The sequence below is a fragment of the Anser anser genome (assembly GCF_964211835.1).
Source record: "Anser anser genome assembly, chromosome: 4".
NCBI lineage: Eukaryota > Metazoa > Chordata > Aves > Anseriformes > Anatidae > Anser > Anser anser.
In genome coordinates this window covers 63,937,546-63,952,745 of record NC_139724.1, presented here as the reverse complement: position 1 = coordinate 63,952,745, position 15,200 = coordinate 63,937,546, and the positions used below count along the sequence as shown (strand labels likewise).

At 39.1% G+C, this 15,200-nt stretch overlaps 1 protein-coding gene across 5 annotated transcripts in view; it reads right to left on the bottom strand.

Moving 5' to 3' along the window:
* RAB28 (RAB28, member RAS oncogene family) overlaps positions 1 to 14,908 on the bottom strand; it is a 62,551-nt gene extending 47,643 nt beyond the window's left edge. The window contains exons 1-3 of one of the 5 annotated variants that reach the window (XM_083835454.1): positions 14,498 to 14,886; positions 7,599 to 7,695; positions 2,263 to 2,351 (exon numbers count right to left, since the gene is read on the bottom strand). In XM_083835454.1, the coding sequence (XP_083691580.1) occupies positions 2,263 to 2,351; positions 7,599 to 7,695; positions 14,498 to 14,575 (264 nt within the window). In that variant the 5' untranslated portion in view covers positions 14,576 to 14,886. Of the gene's footprint in view, positions 1 to 2,262; positions 2,352 to 7,598; positions 7,696 to 14,497 lie in introns of all 5 variants that reach the window. The other 4 variants (XM_083835455.1, XM_083835457.1, XM_083835456.1 and 1 more) reach the window with 4 other exon arrangements.
* Positions 14,909 to 15,200: the final 292 nt, after the last annotated feature.

Sequence of the window (15,200 nt, the reverse complement as noted above, 5' to 3'; positions counted from 1 at the left end):
AGTACATTAAGCAGCTTGGTGGTCCTCCGCTGGACACTCTCCAGCTGGCTCTCTGGCAGTCAATTCCCAGCCTGTACTGTTGGCCAAGGTTACTCTGTCCCAGGTGCAGCACTTTTCATTTGCCTTCGCTGAACTTCATAACATTTCTGTTGACCCATTCCTTTTGTTTGTCATAGTCTCTTGCAGTATCAGCCCTCACCTCCAGCACAGTGACCCTTCCTCCCGTTTGGAATCATTTGCAAACTTACAATCTTTTGTTCCATTGTTCACAGGATTAATAAAACATGAAATAGTATCAACCCCTAAGGAATGCAACTCATAACCAGACACAGAGCTGTGGACCACCTCCCTTTAAGTCCAGCTGTCTGTCCAGTTTTTCAGTCACCTTACGGTCCATCCATCTAATCTACATCTATACATTTTGTCTGTATGACTACCAGGAGAAATTACATCAAAGGTCTTGCTGAAGTCAAGGTAAACAACATCCACTGCTCTCCTCTCCACAGAGCTGGTCATCTCACCACAGCAGGCAATTGAATTGGTTGGGCAAAATTTACCCTTGATAATTCCATGCTAGCTCTTCCTAATTACTTTCTTGCCGCTTTGCCATCCATTCACAGGAATTTTTCTATGTACACAGAAGGAATTTGCCTTCTAAGTATTCCTACTTGTTCTACTTCATCTTTCCCCTATTTCTTCTACAAAGCTACAGATGCTCCACATGAAATAAGCTTCTGCCTGGAAATAAACTGCAAGCAGAATTTCAGAATTATTCATGGTGTTTCATGAATAGCTGAAAAATAAAGATCAGTTTAATCTGTCTTTCAAAGATGCTGTTACAAAACTAATAGAGAAGTGTCTTGAAAGTCAGCTCCAATGATAAGAAGCCTGTTACAGAAATTGACATTGTTCACCAATACCAGGAGTGAGAACGGCCATTAGTTCCTTAAAAAAATAGGTTTGCAATGATGTGGAGGGGGTTTAATAGAAGAGAAACGAAGAAGAGATTGGATGTAGGGTTTTTTGCTGTTAATATGCTCAGAATGGCTAAAAGTCATATTATTCTGACTTTAGACTTACTGATATCAACTTTTTCACCTACTTTGGGGTACTGGCATTAATTTTTGATGTACTATCAAGGAACAAGGGATAAGGAACTCCTGAGTTTATCACCAAATGCAGTGCAGGAAAAAGGTTAACAGCCTTTTATTTCATTCACTGAGTTCACTTTGGGCATATGGCAACAATTTGTGATTAATCAAATTCTCTGTCATGGAAGCCAGTTTCTCCTGTTGCTTGATATATCTTTCGCAGGGCAGCAAAGTGTTTTTTATTAAAAATAATAAGAAAAACTTATAAAACAGATGCAACAGCTAAAAACACATTTGTTTTTGAAAGTGACAAAATATTAAGTTTATCTTTATCCAATCAGTTAGTAATTCCTAATCTTCTTAAGATTAGCCATTCCTGTGCTGCACTTATCAGCACAAAGGTTCTATCCAAATCAACTTTTAGGATTCCATACTTCATAAATTATTGCAGGAAAAAAATACATTTATTTTCTGATAAATGTAATATATAATGAAACATATCGTGCTTATTGTTCTCATTACAAACTCCAAATTAAATAACAGAGTACATTTTAGGATTAATCATTTTAGAAAGTCCGGCATACAGTGCATCCTCCTAAATCAGCTCATAACTCAATATACTATTATAGCATTTAGCCCTCACCTAAACCTACCACTCACTTTATATTGCTTAGTTAACCTAAAAATAAAATAAATTTTCATTGGATTGGAGTTCTGCAAAAACATTTAGCTACCTGGTTGCCTCCTTTTGTTTGCCCTCCTATAACCTCAGTTGCACGTATGAGTTTAATGGTGTAGGATTGCTCTTAATTTCCTCCTTCTACTTCTTCCCCCCAGGAGGCATCTGCTCTAAAAGCAGCCACTATATCTACCATGTGGATATCCAAATAGCTCTTACTATTTAGTATGATTGCTTTTCTTAAAACAAAAAGCATGGAAACATACATCTGTTCTTGAGTTGTTCAGATCTACAAACGCACACCGTTCCTTTTCTTTTTAAATCAACACCAAAAAAATGTATATTTATATCAATTAAGTTTAGATTCAAGAAAGATTCAACATTTGAGATCTAGAAAACAATATCCTCAAAATTATGGGTATCTTGCAGCATAAAGTTTTAATTAATTCTATATAATTGCTACAGATATAATTATCATCATTTATACTGTACCTGAGCTCCATAAATATATTTATCCAGCATCTTGCCTCCTATTGTTTGCCCCCCGACATCCCACACTTGAAGAGTAACATTCAAATTTCCTGGAAAAGAAAATTATATAGATATTGTGTAACCTGGAAAATTGAGATAGAAATAAGTTAAAGATATATTATCATGGCAGGTAATACACCATAGCATATCAACAGCAATAGCTTTTTATGAGTATAGCACAAATAGTAACCAAATTTAAAGATAAAGATGACTATCACTTGGGAAAAAAAGTCACTTGTGTCCAGGTAGTTCATTACAATGCCATAAAACCATAGCTAAATATTAACATCCCAATATAGGAAACTCGCAGAAAAGAATTAAAATTGCATAAAGATTCCTAACTAGAAATTATACAACATACTTTACTAAAGAAATGCGTAAAACTTTTCAGAGAAAGCAAGTTCTATAGAGCAGCACTTGGAAATGAAAGTTAATGCAATTAATATCAACCTAACCACATTAGGTAATACTGTATCCCCTTTCTCTTCCACCTCCAAAATCTGAGAGGAAAATTTAGAAGTGTGAAAAATGCAGAGTAATTGTATTTTAGTAATGATGCTCTTAGTAGTACTACAAAGAATTATATAGTTGACAGATTAAACTGGATATGCCAATACAAGTCTACACTGAGGATGCAGACTATGATTATTTCCTCCATCCACCACCCCAAAGCAGGCAACTAAGCCGAACGTGATTTACATAATTTCATCTTCCAAGAATCTGCACCAAGAACAGATCTTCCTTTCTACTCTAAACAGTCTTCAGAATCGATATTAAAACTATGTTGAAACTGTTAACGGGTTTTCAAAACATAGTTACAAGAAAAAATTCACTGTAAATGCAGAATATTTAATATTCTACAAGTCATACATATCCTGCAAACCCACAGACTAAACAAGGGCACATAGAAATCTGTCACGACATGCTTACAGATTTTAAAGTATAATCTGACTCATTTTGCAGTGAGAACTACAAAACTGTACTGATTACTTGGAAGTACCAAACTAATGCAGTAAGATCTGATTATTTCTTTTCTAATCTCCATAAAACCACATTAATAACAATCCTATGTACTCAAAAACAATTGTAACTCCCTATGAATTTTATTCCTAAATATATAGATAGCCAGAAATTTCCCATCACAGAATTTGAGTTGAGTGAAAAGGGTATTTGGGGATTCCAAGGTATGCTTTTAATTCAGTTATTTTGTGTTATTAACAACCTTATTTTATACAAGGTGACCTGTTCAGCCATCAGTTTAAAACAAACCACCTTGCACATTAGTTATGCAAGTGAATGCACTCCATGGAAATATATCCCAGCACTCAGTGACTATAAGAACAAATTAGAACTATATAGCTGAATATATGCTACTTGTGTTATTAAATATACTGCATTTTTATGATGCATCTTGCTTTTATCTGGTTAAAAGCACAGATTTCTCAAGCCGGTAACTTGGTCTCAAATATGCAGGGATGAACATGGGACAATCTGGTCAGAGTACTTTTAAGCTGCATTAAGTTTTACCAAACGTTAAGATAAAGAAATTCCAAATGGATCTTAGTAAATACGTAAAACACTCCAGTCCAGTAAAGGCAACCTTTTACAGAGTAAGAAGTTTGTTTCTTTTGACAGTGCATCTACTGCAATTTATTAACTGATTCTTTTTAAAGCTTAGAGCAGGAGTGACTGCAGACAATGCAGGTAAGTCTTCCACAGAGCACCTGCCATGGATAAGCAGGTCTTATCAGCTGCCACAGCCTGAAGTGACCACGCATCCTCAGTGGGTAAACAAACGTGCTCAAGAAGCCCACAATGCTGAAGTATTCTACCCAAATCTGGTTGCATGTAGTCTACTGGAAATTTAGCACATCATTCATACCAGCTATTTAGAAAAAAAAGCTTTAGAAACATTACCACTTTCAAACCCAACAACTTCCGGATGCCTAATTTTGTGTTCAAATGCTTTAAATCTAACTTCATTCTCTATCTCTCCCCCAAGAGCAGCAACCATGCACAGCAAACTGGGCTTAGTACCTGGATATGGAGATTATCTGGGAAACTTTATTACAGGACGTTAAATTAAATGGTCTGCCAGTGACTCCTCTACTTAAAAATCTACTGTTATTTACTTTCCTTTACTAACAACGGAAGAAAGACTGGAGAAAAAAGTCTGGAATGTTCATTTGCATGAAATGGTTCTTTATTAAGACCTCGCTAACTACTGAAATTCATGGTGATTGTCCCTTGTGCAATGTTTTACTTTCCCCTTTTTAAAAAACAGGTCCTGTAGTATTTGTTTGGTGCTCAAATTGATTTTGGGGGAGAAAGAAGGAGGTTAAAATTATTTTGACAGAAGGAAAAGTACCAGATCATTTGCCTAGCAAATATTCAATTAATAACTATGAGGACAACAGATGAAATTTTCTGCAAAAAGTTTGAATTCTTATGTTTTTAATATGTATTAAAAAGGAATATACAAACTGGAGAGAACAGGAACAAAATAAAGAGAACCTAACAAGGCATAAATTAAGACAGCTCTTAGAAACCAAGTTAACACACAACAAAAATAACAGAAGAATCCCAGAACAATAATAATACACTGAACAAGAAAACGATAACACTTCTTTACTCTGTTCAAGCACAAAGATAAAATAGCTGAGGCAACACAGTGCAGGTTTCCAGATCATTTTTGGTATGAACTAAAGCCACTGGGATGATTCAACAGCGACCCTGCAGAGGTACACTTGGTGCACTGGTTAACCTTACTCAAAGTGCTGCACAGTCAAGATGGAGCTAAAAACACAAGTCTGCCCACTTCTTGCACTGACGACTTAAAAAATCCTTTTCAGGGAAGAATCTTGTTTACTGGACTGCATCCACAACCCTCCTAAAAGTTTCTGACTATGGCTCTTAAGGGTCTCTATCAGCAGAACCTCAGATTAACACATATGTTGTTTAAGCACTAAAATCTGCACCGTGGTTGCATCCAGACTATACAACATACTGCATCACAAAATATACTGAAATTGATTTGCATTTGAGAAAAATACTTCAAATAAACTGCATGAAAAGAATTTTTCAGCACCTGAATAATACATCATATTGTACACAATTAATCAAAGATCAGTTTAAATCATTATTTAAGTAAATAGTAATCAAATAAATAGTAGTCAAATTACTGTTTGTATTAACTCATACCATTTTACCAAGTATTTTCCTTTTTCACTGTAAGACTGCATCAGTTACTAAAAGAACTGGAGATAAATAGACCTTTTATTAAAAATTATAATACCAGTACTTTATTTTACAAGTTAAAATGGACTTCTAATGTATCATTATATAAACTTCTGTGCAATTCCAGAAATCAGTAATTTTAACTTCTGAAGTGTTTGCTTACATTTAAAGGAGAAAAACACATTTCAAGCACTGTAACATAGTTAATTGTTAACTATCCTACTAAAGAAGAGAAATGAGGGCTCTTTTACCTACAGATATACAGATTATAAATCCCGTGCAGTGGTACGAATTAACGTTACAAGTAAACATAGCAGCTCTGCAAACCCAGAACTAATCAAGAAATTAGAAAAATCCCTTTACTTAAGTAATGCTTTCCATACCAGTATTTAGAAATATTACCTCCCCCCTTACTTTCCTCTCACTCCCCCCACCAGTCCAGGTTACCTATAAAACACACAAATTTATATCTCCCTAAGTACATTCATAGGCATAGGTAAAAACTGAATAGATAGGTAAAAACCTATAGAAAAATGCTTTTTCCTAAATATGAAAACATTCCCTGTCTGTTAGTATTTTGTTGCTGATAAACAAGGAAAATGGATGCGAAGACTTTGTTGTTGTCTTATTTGCATCTACATTCTGATTTTATTAAATAAATTAGAACAAAGTAAATTATAAATGGGTCAACAGTTGATATTTTTCTAATTTTTCTATTCAACAAGAATATTTAGAATCCCAGTAATGTACTAATAGCTTCTGTATGCTTAGCAGCTGGAAAAAAAAATTTGCAAAATACAACTTCTCAGCATTCACACTGCATGATTTGTGTACACATTCCATTTGCAAGTACTGCTGTAAGCAATCTGCATTCTGATATTTTTAAAGGAATGAGCAGGACAATAAGAAAAGCATTCTGTTGATGATATGGAGAAATAAGCACTGAAGTTTGGTACTATATTGCTCAGCAGATACTGAAGAAGTACAGCAAAGTGGCCAAACCAAAACGGTGCTTACAGGAATATTCTGACTAGATTACTCTGTTTATGCAAAGTAACATATAATCACAAGATTATTGGCAATATAATTTTTAACACAATAAGTTCAGGGATCTTGTATTTTCTTATGACGTCAGGTTACAGCTGAAATATTAAATATCTGAGTTTGCTTCTCCCACCAACCCGCAAGGAAAAACACAGAATTTGCATCAACTTTATCAAATCTCACTACAACTTTAACCATTAAACATATTTTTTCCAACTTTTATTTCAGAAAACAGGAAGAATTGCTTATACTGAAAAAACTTCCATGCTTGCTCTGTTGCTCAGTTTCCAATCAGTGAAAAGCCTTATTTTAAACCTCCGATTGTTCAGAAACAAGCTTCTAGCAGCAACTATTCTTTTTTAATTATTTCTTTGCCTTTTCCATGCAGTGTGCTGCAACTGGCATCTAAATAGTTTCTTTGCCGTCGTGAAGTGAAACATCTTGAATGCTCAAACTGTATTTTTATGAGTGCCGAGGGACCCTAAATTTTAGTGGTCTATTAAATGCCAGCAATTTCATGCTGCCTTGCATAAAACAGCATTCACATATTAGAGCGCTGCGATTCCATAGCTGCATTATGCTTCTCACACACAAGCCGAATACAAGTTGTGTATTTCATTAAAAACATAATAATAATAATAAACTATTTCTTTCAAAACACATATACATTTTCAATGAATATATTTAAAGTTCTACTTCATTGTTTTATGCTGCACTATTCACACAAACAGAGAGTACGCTCAAGCAGAGATAATAAAAATCATGAATACAGATAGCATAGCATTCCTTTTACTTGAATGCAGTGCTTAACTTAAATACTTAAAGATATGTTGCAAATACATAACCCTTTGTCACCTGGCAAGAACATACTAAGTAAATTTTCTCTAAATAGTCTATTTTACTTTGCCATAAAAAGCACTCTACTAAGCTTATTTAGTATACATTACTTTGAAGACTGTTTCTGCCAGTCTTACTGCATCTCAACCTTTCAGCATTAAGAATCTTTATTCTCTTACCTGGCAATATTATCCTTTTCAAGAAGAAATCCAGTCCTATGGTTTGTTTGTACTGTTTTCCAAAAGTTTCTTGGGCAAAACGTGTGGCTAAGGATGTCTAAAAAAGAACAATATCACATTAAGTTGTCATTTTAAACAGCAAAACACTTGATATTAAACCACGAGTACAAAACACAGTTAAGAAGTTTTACATCAATGCATGCTGCCAGTGTTCATGAATTTATATTGATAAGCATTCCAGCCAGCTTCAACTTAGTAACAGCAGGTGGCAATGGCTACTAATTTACACAAAAATCAGCAAGGCGCATATTTCCTTTGCATTTCAAAGACACTGTGATATTCATATCACAAAATATTACACAAAATTGAGTAAGGTGCCAAAAGCAAGCTCAACTTGACTCATATCTAAGTGACAATATCCATACCTGCACAGCTCACTGTTTTTAATAAGTGTTCATTTCCCAAGCAAGGGTCCATCCCTGCTGCAGAACACCACGATCCCAGACCAACTTTCTGTGAGGGAAGGGATATCTGCACAGTGCAGAGTCCCAGAGGGGCTCCGAAGTGTGGCAGGATTCCTGCCCCTGGACATCAAAGCTTCCGGATCAGCAACTACATGCTGTCTAAGATACGAAGAGAGACTGCACACATTTTTACAGAGAAACTACTAAACTCAGGTTAAGAATGCATATTTACAGAAACGTTCCTCTAAAGAGAGCTCTGGAATCTTATTTCTTCAATTTATGTTATGTGGATTTATTAAATACACTGTTGGTATCAGGTTTTGCTACATACTGCTGAAAGGATACCCAACTTACACAAAGTAACAAAGCAAGGCATTTCTATCCTTCACTAGCAATTTAAGACTTCTAGACAGACAGAAGCCCCATAATCTAGCATTAAAAAAAGGAGAGAAATGCAATTACAAAGAATACACGAGTTCATGTTGTGGAAAAAGAAATAAAATACTGTATTAAACGTGAATGCCAGGTAGCTAACATATATCCTACATCCAGCTGTGGCACGTGCTTAGAAATTTCTTGTTGGTGTGACATCTGAAATTATAAAAACAAACTAATTGCAGAAAAAGATAAAAAAAAATATGCTTTTGCATGTACGGGAGGGAAGCCTGAGAGCCTCACAAAAGCCCTGGAACAATAATAAAAAATAGTCATAAAAAATAAATAAATAAGCAAGAAAGAATTTTTTTTCTCCAGATTTCAGTTCAGCAAGGCCTGAAGAAGGGATTCACGTGAAGTGTTATTAGAAATTGCTGTTAGAGCACATTTAGTTAAAAATGCAATAGCAAAATAGCGCCAACAGTTCTAAAAATAATGAGAATAGGCAAGTTCTGTTAATAGAACTGTTATAACAAAGATCTAAATTATACTAGTAATGTGTCAAGCACACACAGGAAGAAAAGGTAACTTACTCTTTTTCTGCACGAAAACATGACCACAAGAGCTCCAGCATTAAAGCTCTAGTGTGAAAAGACAAACATCTATTCAACTACACAATTACTTGTGAAGTAAATAACAGATGATATACTGTTTTCTTGGTTTTAATCACATTAAATATGACAGTGATAGGAATATACATAAGTGGTATTTTGGGATCAGAAGATACAGTTTAGGAAGTAATCCAAAAAAAATCACTTAAAGACTATGGCAGCATTTTCATTTACTTCACTGAACTCAAGCCCAGAGAGAATTAAAAATAAATAAGTAAATGGGGAAAAAAAAAAAAGGCAAGTAAACTAGAAATAGCACAAGTATGCTTATATATTTATATCACTGTGGAAAGGATAAAGACCACAGAGGATGAATCGTGAGAAGATTCTTCTGCCTACAGCTATGTAACAGTATTACCAACTTCACGCACAAATTAAATTCAATACAAACTTAGACTGTAACACTAAAAATAAACACTATCGAAAGTCTTAATAGATGAATTTCTAGATTACAAGACATTTTTAATCTGTTCGGACCTTAAAGATATAGATAAGAATAAGAACACTGCAGAAACAAATACACTGTGGAGTCTTCCTGAATTTTTCCCTTTCATAAAAGGAAACCAGTACCAAAGCACAGATAAAAATATCATCTGGCTCTATCATAGCGTGCTGTATTCTCCAACATGCTAATTTAGATCCCCATGATATAAGCAACCACTCCCTTCTTGTTTTAAGGGCTCGGTAAATATTAGCTTTATCACTCTGTGACACTCAATATTCCCTGAGGGCTTCTAAGGGTGTTAGTAAAAATAAACAACATCCATTCAATTAACAGCCAGCCCATAAGAGCGGCAAGTAATCAACAGCATGGCAAAGTTCTCTTAAATAGTTTTCTTCTACTGTGCTCTCAAATGCAAAGGAATTTATAGCAGAAAAATCATTGACTAACTCCTTTTTAATTTTTTTCTAATGAATGTTAGTGCTCACGGAAGGCGTTGGGTTACCAGACTGGAATTCTCCATTCACAGAAAAACCATTTATCCACAAAACGAGCAACAGTTCAAACTCCTCCACACCAGCCAGAGCAGTTATCTCAATGTATATCCAGGTACCTCTACAATGCAAATACTCCCCTCAGTCCTAAAATTGTTCTCTACCATGCTTCTCATGAAAGACTCTGCATAACAGCTTTGCCTGCAAAGATATGATGGGTATGATCTGTGTAAAAATACAATGGAAGTTAAATAATGGTTCAGCAGAACTGTAGCTTTAAATAGAACTAAAATGATCAGAACACTTTAAAAAAAAAAAAATTGGTTCATCAGAGGTTCATCATGCTGTCAAGAAGGCCTCATTCCTTGACATCTCTACTGTGACAACCAAGCCATCACCTCTCACAGCAGACTTGCCATGAGACCCGGTTTGGCAGGCTCGCACATTTCTCTTAATAACCTTCAAACAATCTTCACGTGCTGTTGTGAACAGCAAGACACTAGTGAATCTTACAAACACCCCTCTCATATAATAAAAGTTCTCTGGGTTCTAACCCACAGCAATCAAGGCACACTAAAAAAAAAAATAATTACAAATATAAAAAAAATACACTATTCTAATCGTGAAATACAATGGGCTTTTTGGGAGGTTCTTCTGGAAATAAACCAAGACACAATTAAACTTTGCAGGTGAGGCAAGACAATTTCTTTTTTGTATTTTTCAGTGCAAATCAGCTATCTCTATAAATTGTGCCGACACGCCGTTCCTAAATACCTACATACTGAGAAACAGAAAAAGAAAAAACATTGATGAAATAGTAGCAGCCGAGCCAAATAGAACAAGTAATGATAGGCAGCTCCGACTACTCACCCTGCCAAAGGCAATTCTTTGAGTAGATTCCTACAGAAGAACACTTTCAGAAAGTGAAGCCAGAGGACAGTATCATAGTTGTGAGAAATTAAAACCAAAGCCAAAATTCAGCAGGATGCAAGCACAGAGTCCTAGAGTCACAAATCTCCATTCACATACCAACTTCACCAACCAATTGAGAAAATCCACTTTCCATCAGCAACATCCATCTATTCCTTCCCTCCCTCCCTTCTCAAACACCCAGGTCTACTTCTCCAAGCGCGGCAATGTGCACATACCATCCCTACTGGCAAGAAGCTTAAGACATGCAAAGTGAAGAAGTTCGGCCAACTAACGAAATGCTTCACCTAGCACAAAAACTCGTAGTTGCCCAACACAGAGAAATTCTGACACAACAGCCTCGCTTTGCGGGGTGAGAGGCGGGAAGTAGGGAAGTATTTTGAGGAATACTAACAGAGGAAGCAGTTCTGTCATCTAAAGGTGAAGCCTTTCCACTCCTAACTACTGATGAAACTTTGCTCGCTGAAGTAGAGAATACCAAAACTTTCGCAAATTAGACATTTAGCTATGAAGATAGGCCAGCGTGCACACGAGACCTGATGCAGTTTTCCATTTGCAAGACTGAACAGTGGCTACTTCTGGTCAACATTTACCAAGTTTTCGAGCCCAAGCATGACAATTAGATCCAGAATTAGCAGAACACTTTAAAAAATAAATAAATAAAGATGCTATCCCACCAAATCCTCAAGGGAGTAGAACAACCCTCTGTATTCCAGCCTGTGCTTCAACTCCTGCAAGTTCCCACACCGAGCTGAGCATTACCTGCTACTTTATCATCATCCACCTGCTGGAAGACAGAAGGGGTCTCTGCTAACACCCTTCGGTTTCCAGTTGCAAGGGACAGCAGGAAGACAGAACCTTGGCTGCTTTCCTCCTCCCACACACCTGGTTTTCAGGACCTCCTTGACCATGAATAGCTCCCAGAGGCACAAAATTTTTTATAATGTTAGCAATTTTTACAATTTGAACTACAACTGTTTTTATTTAACAGTTGTAGTTCAAATCAGCATCATTATATACTCCAATACCACACCAATCCGTGTGCATCAAGAGTAGAAATATCTAGATGACCACATTCCAACCCCCCACACCCCAATTCATACTTGCACTGCTGGTTTATTTTAATGGAAAATCATTTGGGCTTGGGAAGAGTGGGTTGATTTAAAACCTTCATCAACAGCCTAATGCATCTATGTTCCTTCTTGTCATCAAAATCGAGGAACTGATTACTATTAATAATTGATGGATTTTTTTATCAAGTTATCCCCACCTCCAGTTTCAGATCTGCCTTCAGGTTGATTTTGGTGACCTACACAAACTAGAAAACCATTCTCTTACTGACCAATCTTGCCTTCCTAATTTTTGTTTTCAACCACCTACCATTTCCTTACTCTCTCCATTTTATTCTAACGTTTTTTCAGATTCTACTCTCACACCCCTCTCATTCCTTCTTCCTTTACTAATCTTATCTCCTTCGAGCTTGCTCCAGCCATGCTTACTCCTTGCATTACAACTCCCAAAGTATCCCACCACTCACTAAAACCACACACAAAAAAAAAAAAAAGAATAGAAAGAAGCACAATATCCCTCCCTTGCCTCACAGACAGGAATTCCTAGCTAGTGGAAACATAAACATTACCCTTAGCTTAGAACTGATACTGATTTGTTTTAAAACTGCCATCAGCATGTCCACAGAACGTGAATCACATTGCTTCTACACAATGTGTGATACCAGAAGAGGAAAAAGAATGCAAGTTTTCACCTTCAGCTCACTGATGCACAAAAACATCATTTTTTTTTTTCTGGAAACTGAAGATCAGCCAGCCCCAGATGACCAAGAGTGAATAAGTAAAATAACTTTGTTTAAAGGCAGGAGGGAGCAAGCAATGAGAAAAGGTCAAATTTGAAAATCTCACACTAAACACATGACGTGATATTTCAAAGACATATTATATTATTTCCTACACTTCTCCTGTCCAATGGTCCCAGTGACAGAAGAAGAGAAAAATCAATGTTTTGCACAGTAAATGTGAAGCTAAGTACGTACGGCATACAGACCAGCTGTAACACAGACATGAGAGGTAAGACAGAGTTGAAAACATATAGACATATACACATGCTTCAACAACTGAAACAAATTAGTAAGCAATGAAGGAGAGGAACCTCAACAATTTAGTCTTCTGAGGTGCTTGAAATGGCACTATGCACATTTACCCTTCCATTTCAAGACCAAATCACTTCTTTATTTTCCAATATCTTACACTAAATATATTATTGCAGTGTTTGCTGCCAGGCCATCAGGATGAGTAGAAGAAGCCTCTATTACAGCATCATCTAGGGGGGACAGGAGGAAAAGCAGCCCACCACAATTTAGCTGCTGCTCATGGAAAATAAGCTGCACTTGAAGTACAGGATTCCTAGAGCCTGCAGGAGACTCAATGAATGGCAGCTCCTGAGTGAGAGGTAGGAACCAGCAGGCATACACATCAAAACTCAAGAATGCTTGAAAATCCATGTTCGGCGAGAGGTCTTGCCACGTGGTGCTGAACAGGAGTAGTGAAAGGATTCCTCAGTTTCAACAGAAGACTCCTGGGGAAAGCTACCAGTGAAACAGCACTCCGGCTGTCAGTCCTAGGCATTTATTATGCTCTCCTCACACAGTCACTTGGAATTGTACCTACTGACTCACATGAGCACAACACGACTTCAGGCTGGGTTTAGAATCATTAAAGACAACATTTCTTTTGTTTCTTCACAGGGCTCTGCGTGAGTGAAAACATGTGCATGGTTTTGCTAAGGGCTTCTTTCTATTAATGGCAGGCAGTTCGTTTAAACCACCTCTGTGAATATTTCTACTTTACATCTGACCTGTGAGGAAGACCTCCTGCCCCTCTTCATTATGAGAGGTTAATGACAGAGGTATGACTGTATTTTTCAGATACACAAGTTAATGACAGAGGTACACTTGTCTAATACACAATCAAAGGAATATTTGTGGGTGCAACTCACAAAGCGATTTAGGCTACGTATTACAATAGATATGATCACAAGCACCTTGCAAACATCACAAGATGTTTACATACACTCAGAAACTGTTTGTAAAGACGCTTATATCGACTAGGGGAAACAAAATAAAAACAAAAGCCACAAACACTCTAAAACAGCCCAGAGGTGCCTTTCCAAACCCTGAAACAGTAACCGGAATAGCTGCAAAACGCTCCGTACCCCTGTGCAGGTGTTTAGCTCCGGAACCACCCTGCACAGAGCCACCAGCGGCCTGTCCCCGCTCGTCGCTGCGGCCGAACACCGGATTCGCACCGGATTCGCACCGGATTCGCGGGCCGGGCCCCGAGCCCTCGGCCCCCGCAGCCTGCCGGGCACCCCCAGGCCACCTCAGCGCCCTTCCAGCAGCTCCACCGGGGCGACCACCCGAAGGGGTCACGCCGCCCGATGTCGCGACAGCGCCAGGCGATAGGGAAGGCCGGGAGGGGCCCGGGGCGCTGGCGGCGGGGCCGGCACTGACCTTGCCACAGGTGCCGTCCCCCAGCACCACGAGCTTGAGCTGGCGGTCCGGGCCCTCCTCCTCCTCCGAGTCCGACATGGCCGGCGGCCCCGGCGGGGAGGGCGGGCGGCAGGCGCGGGGCGCAGCGGCGGAAGGGGAACGGAGCCGGCGGCGGCGCGGTCACGGAGCCGCCATCTTCCCTCGGCGCCCCCGCCGTCGCTAAGGGCCGCGCTGGGCGAAACCAACGGGACAGCGGAGGGGAGGGGGGAGAGGGGATCCCGACAGCGAGGCCCGCAGCCGCACTTGGGAGCAGCCGCGGCTCGCTCTCTTTCCTCCCCCCCCACGGCGGGTGGGAGAGTGGTTCGGCCCGGCGCCGAGTGACGCCCGGCGCTGTAACTAAGCAACGAGGGGCGGGGGCGGGGCCACCGCTAGCCACGCCTCGGGGGCGGGGCTAACGGTCCGCTGTGGCCCCGCCTCCCGCCCCGCCCCTGCCCCCTCAGCCGCCTGCCCGCCGCCCGGGGCAGTGGCGGGAGCGCGGGGCCGGCAGCCGGGAGCCGGGAGCCGGGAGCCGGGCTGCGCTGCTGGCCGCCCGCCCGCTGCCGCCATTCGGCGTGGGAGCGCCCCGCGCCCGGCCCGAGGGATCTCGGGTCGGTAGTTCGTCGGATGTCACGAAGTTCTGCGCTCAGAATTAATTCCTGGTCCGAGTGATCGTCACGTATGACGA